General features: G+C 40.0%; 1 protein-coding gene across 1 annotated transcript in view; it reads right to left on the bottom strand.

The window, feature by feature from the left end:
* The window catches only part of LOC102314556 (cadherin-1), a 41,903-nt gene that overhangs the window by 5,135 nt on the left and 28,284 nt on the right, over positions 1 to 8,484 (bottom strand). Inside the window, exon 8 of the mRNA XM_042214161.1 lies at positions 4,853 to 4,857. Coding sequence (XP_042070095.1) covers positions 4,853 to 4,857 — 5 coding nt within the window. The remainder of the gene's footprint in view (positions 1 to 4,852; positions 4,858 to 8,484) is intronic.

Genomic DNA, 8,484 nt, shown 5'->3' with positions numbered 1-8,484 from the left:
TCGGTGCTCAATTCTCTCACTGTCCCTTCTGCTTAGAGTCACAAAAAATAAATGTCGGTAAATCCTGTTACTAATGTGATTGAACTGGACAACACCGGGTATCTTACAAGCAGTCTTTTCTTTCTTTTCTTCGCGGAATAATTTCGGCACCTCTTTATGCGTGAAGTAGCCTTGGATTTTAATAAAGAAATGCTTTTATCAGCTATGGTACTTGCTGGGACTAGTGGGCCAAACGAACTTGTGGGGGTCTAAAATCCTTATTGTGTGTAGCAGCTTTCTTCGCAGAGCAATCTGCAACAAATATTTAAAAAAAAAAAAGTATTTTAAAAAAGTGTCGAAACCGCAGAACACACGCGGAGGTTTAAGCCGTCTTTCTTTTCATACCCTTCCGCCTCGAAGAGTTCGAGGTTGTGCGCGAGCCTCGCCCTGATTCCGCTGATGACGTTGTCTGCAGGTTAATTTCCAGTTCAGAGTTGTGGTTTCAGCTTTGTTCACTCCAGTCTGTTTCGCTTACACATATCGAGAAGCACTTTTAAAAAGATTCATTAATGTAAAAGAGAAAAAGGACTATCATCCAAGTAATATCGTTTTTGGGATTTTTAAATGAAATGAAAAGTCATTTGGCTTACAGGCACAATTTCAATTCATTCATATAATTACACGGAGCGTTAGACACATTTTCATTAGTATTTAAAGTGACAGTTATTTTGTTCTTTATTTAGTGTTTAAACTGTGTATATTAAGCAGCGCAATGCTTTGCCAAGGCATTTTCTGAACAACAGCTCAAAGCTGCACGATGTTCAGTTTAAGGAAAAACCTAAAATCCCTGACCTTCAATGCTGAAAAATTCAAATTTTGATGGCAAAATATTAACCAAAAGAGGAAGTCTCACCTGGAAAACGACGATTAAAGCACCAAAAACCGCGAACAATGCGGTCCCCATTTGTCTAAGTCGTATTTTTAGTATTCCTCTCGAGTACACAGCCAAAAACGAAAAGAATCCTAAATATATTCCTCTTTGAACTCGCTTCTTGGCGTCTTCCTGTTGTCCCCTGAAGGTAGTTTCTGTAACTGAGACTCGACTCTGCAAGGCGCTCTTTCAGGTACTTTCAGCACATGACGTCAGCTTACAGGTGCGCAGGTTCCGTGTTCCTAATATGGTCATCCCAGCCCGTCACACCTGAAGTAACAGGAACAAGTAGTTTCTGTTCATAAATAATAAATAGAGACACAGCGGATAGTAGCAGCGGACAGCGTTATTATCAGCAATGATCTGAGTCTGAGTTCAGTCAGCCACATTCGGGAGCTCTCAGTCTCATTTCCTCTTACTGATAATCTGTCTCTCACTCCCCATGTCTTTCTCACACATGCACACACACTGACATCCAGACTTTATCCACAGTTGCTTACTAAGAATCACTAAAAAACACGTGAAGCTGCTGACAGAAAACCATCTTTCATTTGTAAAGCCAACCAACAGTGTTATAAAGTCATTAGTGTGAAACCAGCCTAAAAAACCCACAAATGACTGTCTGAAAACCAGTGGATGTATTCAGCTGAGTGTTGAAAGGAAATCATCGACAGTATCCCCGAACAGAAGCCAAATACAGAATTTGATGATACAAATTTAAGCATTCAGCTTTATTTGCTTCAGTTTTCACTGTCATCTGGATACACAACATCCCATTTGCTACTAAGCTGTTGTAAGCGTACCCACTGAAGTAATGCTATGTGCTGATAAACATCAGTAATTGATACTGAAGAAAATGGACTTTTCTCATCCATGCTGTTCTTACCCTCACAGTCTGAAAGCATGTGACTGAGAGAATGCACTACTACTTTATTTTAAATGGGATTTCATTTATTCAAGTCCAATAGTTTAAATGAACAATGTTTGTAGTAGTCTACAACAATAGTTCTCCAGGTTTCTTGAAGGACATTGTAAAGTTCTTCTTTAGATGTTGGCTGCTTTTTCTTCTGTTCTGTGTCAGGACTATGTTTTTGGGGTCTTTCTGTTGTATTCCTGCTTCAGTAATATTGAGATCCGGGCTCTGGGAGGTCAATCCATCATGGATAGTGTTCCACTGTATGTTTTTCTATCTGGGCCTGCTTTTACTGCATTGGCAGTGTATCATTGGCATGCTGAAAAAAAAAAGCTGTTGCCAACCAGATGCTTTTTAGATGGTAGATCAAAATCTGATGATACGTTTCAGCTTTAATAAGACACTCACTGTTGTATCTCTTCTCCTGACAGTCCTCACATTTTTAAGGATACACTCCACAACATGCAGAGATATGCCAAGATATCTAATAACATTTTAACAGAAAAACTAAAATTTTATACCTGTCACAACTTAGTCACTTCAATTCTCCATCTTCTACAGTACACATACATATAGGATCTTGGGGGTGGGCACGATACACGGAATCCAAAGTACCATCAGGGTGTACACCTCACCCCTGGCGTCGTTGCCCACCTCTCAATTTTAAATACACGTAGACATTGAGGGCTAGCAGGAGGGACCATGCGCTTACCTGCTGCTCTCTGGCAGGTAGCTCCATGCCCTCCTGGGTTTTAAATGCACCTTAGAACACACATGCATCAACACTACAATGAGCGGGTGGAGGGAGGTTTGGAGTCTTCTCTCACCCCCGTTCTCTGCGACCTGCTGGAGCGGGGGGGCTAGGAGGAGGAGTTGGCCGTCCGACTGCGGTCTGGAGTGTGGGGCCTCCCTGCTGCTGCGGAGTCGGGGCGGTCTGCCTCCCCCCACCGCAGGGAAAAGGGTAACACCACCTGGGTCTGGGTGCAGTTCCCCCCTCCAGGGGCAAGGGTACCTAGACCCGGTTTGTAGAGTACGCTTGGGGAGTGTGATCGTGTGTACAGCGTCTCTTTATGTCTGTCTCCACGTTGGTTGAGTGTGGAGTAAGTGCATATGAGAGCATGAGGGTGGGAATGGATGTTTGTGTCTGTGTGTGCCTGTATGTCTGTGTCTATATGTCAGGTTGGGTATCAGACGCCACCTCTCTGGGGACATCTCAGGCCCTCCAAGGTTTGGAGGCCTATCTCCCCCACCACCACTTCCCCTGCCAGTGGCGGACTCCCTCAGACATCGGTGCGTTGGTGGTTCTTTGTGTCTCGGGGATGGGCGTCCAGGTACACACCGGCTCACTCCTTGGCGGCCGCTTATCGGGGCCTGGAGCCTGGGGCTCGCTCGGGCCACTTCGGAGGTGGGGTGCCCCCGGCCTCTCGGCCTGGGGCTCGGTCACTCAGGCACGGCTGGCTGCCGGCGGAGCTCACGGGCGCGTCACTGCAACTCCCCCTGGTTTCTGCTCCGCGGCTGCTGAGTGAGCCCTCATCTGGGACTCTCCTCAGCTCTTTCTGGGACAGTGGCGCGCTGCCCCTCTGTTGGTCTTCCTTGGTCTCTTGTGTTCTGGGGGCCTCTGGATGTCTGGAGTTTTGATCTCCTCCATACCTGCTTCATGCCCTGGAGGACGGGGCTGTGGCCCCCCCACACCCTCTAGCAGATCATTACATGAAGGAACCTTTTAAAAAACAAGCGCGTCCATGCTCACAGGTGTACACACGGGTGATCACACCCACAAACTACACCCTTTTTGGCTCCTACCTCAAAGCACACTGTGTTCTGTTGATCTTATGTGCTGCACAATAATGTTTAATATTTAGTATTTACTGTCATATTCCCATATATCATTGTGATGTTGTTTATTCTATTACTCTTGTTCTCTTCTGCTTGTTTTCTTTTTTCTTTCTCAGCAGGTGATCCAGGTGATCGATATATGCATTTTTTTTTCTCTGCCCGTTCTGTTGGTTTTTGTCTTTTGCCCTTCTCCCCCGTCCCTCTTCTCAGCTGTTTCTCTTTCCCTCTTTCTTTCTCCCCTTCTTTCCCCCAGTCAAGTCTGTCCCGTATTCAGTAAGTGAAAATAAAATAAACAATAAAAGGTGAATCAAATGGACCATTACGGCAAGGCTGGGATGGTCAATTTGGTAAAGTAAATCCGTTGGGCATCTTTCTTTGCCTTTAGACAATAATTCTGATGGCAAAAGAGCCAAACGGGACAGGCAAAAAAAAAAAAAAAAAAAAAAAAAAAAAAAGAAAAAAAAGAAGAAGAATCAACTAAAGAAACGGGAACAATTATGTGTTTTTGTGATTAACAAAGTGCTCAAAGATTTGGTTTTACCTGTGCTATTTGTCAACTAACACCAATTCACCTGTGTTACTTGCCGTTTTATGCTTGACTGAGTAATATATAAAGAAATGAGGAGTAGATCAAGACTGTTTGCACAGGACTGGATATCAGAGATTGCAGCTTTCCTAAAATGCAGCCACAAAAGGATATAATAGTATTACCAGCTAACATCTGGCAGACACAAACAAATGCTTGTTGAGTTAAATGGTAATTAGACTGATTGTTATATAGTGTTTTTCTGCTCTCCTGGAGCCCTCAAAGCGCTTTATACAACATGCCACCTTCGACTATTCACACAAGCACTTTCTTCTATGCTTCTAAGCACTTTCAAGCTAACCTTCACACACATTCATACTTGAGGGGGGTTAAGACTACACTGAAATATTTAAGTCCACTGGGTTTCCTTAACCAAAACAATGCCAAGATGTGTGAAAAGTAAAACAAAATAAACAAGAACCCTAACCCTAATTACTTTTCCAAGAAAATAGAAACTTGGTGGAAGCTAGCAGCTAACATTAGCTTACTCTTTAGCTTTCAGGAAATCACACCGATAAGCACATAAAACTGATATTAATTAACTTCATATTTAATACACGACTTAGCAGATTTTTAATGAATTGAAAACTGAAATAACATCTATGAAACCATCTAATTAATTTAGGTTTTTGACAGACCTTTACCTAACTAAAGTTTGCCAAAATGATAGCTAACTCTGGGAACAGATATTCTTGCTTGAATGTTAGCAGATCCTATAAATATTTGCTAGTTTAGCAAATTTCAGCATACCCTGATTACAAACAGTTTCACAGCACTGTTCAAATGCTGTCATTGTGATGCTGAGGAGCAAATAAAACACCGTTGGCAAATAGTTTACTCACCATGAATGTAGCCAGGCTCAGCCATAGCTAATGTTAGCTGCTGGATTCCTCTTCCCTGCCTCCTTTCTTTCTGAATTCTGTATGTTTTTGGTACCAAGCACACCATTGCTGATGGATATTTAATTAGAATATTAATACATTACTCAGCAATTCTTCTTTGTAAAATTACAATAGATGATTGGAAATGTGTTAGTAGAATTTACATTCAAGGTCTAACTGAATATGCTCTGACTTCCGAAAACATTTTATAGAAGCAAAATTATGAAAATCAACCAATGCATGAAGCTACTGTTAAAATGACAAGTTAAGCTGAAGATGGTTATTTCAAATACCCTTTATATCATATGTTGTGTAGTCTAATCCTCACAGTTTAAGAGTGAACAGGCATGGAAGATGGGGGATTTTTGAAAAGCAGTTAAGTGATGTTATCTTTTGCGCCTTTCTTTCATCCCTGGAACACAGAGATGTGGGGGTGGGAAGAATGGTCAGTTTACAGTGACCACCACTTAGCCAATAAAAGATCAGTGTGTGACAGGGAGGGAGGGAGAAAGAGGAAGCAAAAAGAATGTGAGGGCAGAGAAGGAAGAAGGCAGTGAAAAGTGTCATGTTGCATTATCAGTTTCTTGAGATGGAAGAGTGAGTGATCCTTTTAAGTCACCGTGTAATGTGTAATCATTCCTTTAATGTAGAAGTTGATTCTCTTTTTGATTAAATTTTTTTTAACTACCACGACTTTGAAACCACCTTCATAAATACACTTTATTTATTTATACATTAGATACTGGAAGATTAAACTGGAAGAATTTAAGATTTAATGTTCACAATAAATGTCTGTTCAATGCAGGATTATGACACTATAATGTTCTCTAATGATGGCTGTAGAGTTGCACTTTCAGGTATCCATGTTTGGTAAGACTGGAATATCTCAAGGACCATTAGATAGAATTCCATGAAATGTTAAACAGGCATCCTTGGACTTTAGAGCAGGAACTAATGAGAAGCTCAAATCTTTCTTCAAGCACTTGGCTGACTTTAAATGGATGCGACAAACATGTCACATTATGCTACGTGAGAGTTGGGGTGGACAAAAACATTCTGGTTTAATTAGATGTTTAATATTAATAACTCTGTATCCTTAATCATGCTATATTTTAACCCAAACACAGAACTAGCCAAACTGATGCAGTAACTGCTGTCTTAAATAAATTGTGCATAACATTACATAAATCAACTGGACATTTTTTGAAAAAAAAGAAAGAAAAACTCATAAATGCATATAAATATGCATTTTTGCAAGGTAAAAATACTCTTCTACTTTACTGGAAGAGAGATACCTAATGTTTAATAGTCAGCATTTAACCGGTTTACTTCTTGTGCAGTTGTAGATGTTACATTGCAATGTTTTTGTGAGGTATTTGTGAATTTTTGCAGTTTTTTTAATTCATCCTTTGATGGTCTGGGAGCAGACACACTCTTTATGGGAATGGGGGTTTTGGGGGGATGTCAGGAGGAGAGAAACTGCAGAGAGGCAACTCTGGTACCTGGATATCTGGATAATCATGTTGTGGGGTGTTTAATAAAAAGACAACTCCCATTTCAGTCCAGTAGCAGCTGCAAACCTGCCATGCAACATGAACAGCGTCAGGATGAGTAAGAGAACCCTGGGAGAATTTCAAAATACAAGTTTCTGACATTCACTCTTCTTTTCTGTCAGCTAAGAGACAAAATGTATTTTAACCAGATATCTTATCTTTTGTGGAATTTCTGACAATGAACCATTATTACATTGTCTCACACACACACAGACACAGACACACACACTGTGTGCACAATGTGTCCTTGCGTTATCCTTCTGGAATGTACAACAAGCTCTCAGGCTCCACAACATGAACTTGAATTTGGTAAACTATATCCAAAAAAAGAAGTACAGATGCATAATACAACTGTGAAAACAGAAAGAGAAATTAGGCAGCGAAGGAACTTTAGAACAGGAAGTGAAAAAAGGGAAATGAAAAATAAAACAATTAGTTTGACACAGTCCATTTATATTAGTTACAAGTTGAACTGTCACTTTAGCCATCCTTTGACTTTGCATTTAACACCATCACTCACATAAAAACTTGTGGTTTTATACCCTAGAAGACTATAGTTCCTAGGTTCTCACATTCTCACCAGCTTCAGATGTAATATATATCATATATATATAATCATATTATATATATATATATAATAATATATATTTATATATATATATATATATTATAATATATATATATATATATATATATATATATTAGCATATTGATGCAGTGCTAATAATCAAATAATAGTAATGCTTTCTATGCTGAACTAAAGCACTTATATTTTTCACTTTTTGTGTGTCATCTTGAAGCTGACCAGTGTTTGCTAATAGGCATTTGTAGATAATTTTGTCATATAATACAGAATTAGGTGGGATTTGGCAAGTGTGGAACCCTCTGGTCTGGTATAAAACTACAGTGAGGGGCTCAAAACAATTATTTAACACGGTGAGCTTGGTTTCCTTGAGAAGCAGCTTGCTGCTGGCTCCGAGGTTCACTGCTCTTTTGGTATTTGGCTATCTGCATTCTGGAAAAGCAAGCAGGTATTCATGCAACACCTCAAGGAGCTTTATATTTTAAGGTAAAGACTCTACACCAATAGACAGAAAACCTCAACAATCACATAAACGCCTTATGAGCTTTCACTTGGCAACAATGGGAAAGAAAAACGTCCATTGAACAAGAAAAAACTAATATCTGTAATAAAAATACATAAGCACAGAGATGAGTCCAGTGTCAGAGGCTACAGGATGATAATTTCACTTGACACTGGTAATGGTTATTTCACTTGTTGTTGCTATGAGGGGCTGAATTGAATGGGCATTCCATATGATCACCACATTGCTGCTAGTTTCTATCTCTGTTGAAACCTTTTAAGATGAGCCAAAGTTCACCCTGGCAGAGCTGTTAGTCCAGATTCATGGAGTCTTAAGCTAAGGAGCATTCTTTCACTTTTAAGCCTAACTGCCTATTTCTAATGCTTTCTGACACTTGGCTCTGCTGTCAGTCTAGTGTACTATGGTTGCCCTTACACTTCTCATTAAACTTAAATATACCATTTAAACATAAACTCGGATCATTTGCCAGAAAAAAACCCTGTGCTCTTTTGTCTGTTCTACTACCTGGCAGACTGTCTCTTTCAAAGGAAGAAGGCAGTGAAAAGTGTCATGTTGCATTATCAGTTTCTTGAGATGGAAGAGTGAGTGATCCTTTTAAGTCACGGTGTAATGTGTAATCATTCCTTTAATGTAGAAGTTGATTCTCTTTTTGATTAAATTTTTTTTAACTACCACGACTTTGAAACCACCTTCATAAAT

This window comes from Haplochromis burtoni, unplaced genomic scaffold, assembly GCF_018398535.1.
Source record: "Haplochromis burtoni strain Fernald_Lab_line unplaced genomic scaffold, NCSU_Asbu1 Contig_525, whole genome shotgun sequence".
NCBI lineage: Eukaryota > Metazoa > Chordata > Actinopteri > Cichliformes > Cichlidae > Haplochromis > Haplochromis burtoni.
The sequence above is the reverse complement of the archived record's forward strand: the minus strand, read 5'-3'. Positions and strand labels throughout refer to the sequence as shown.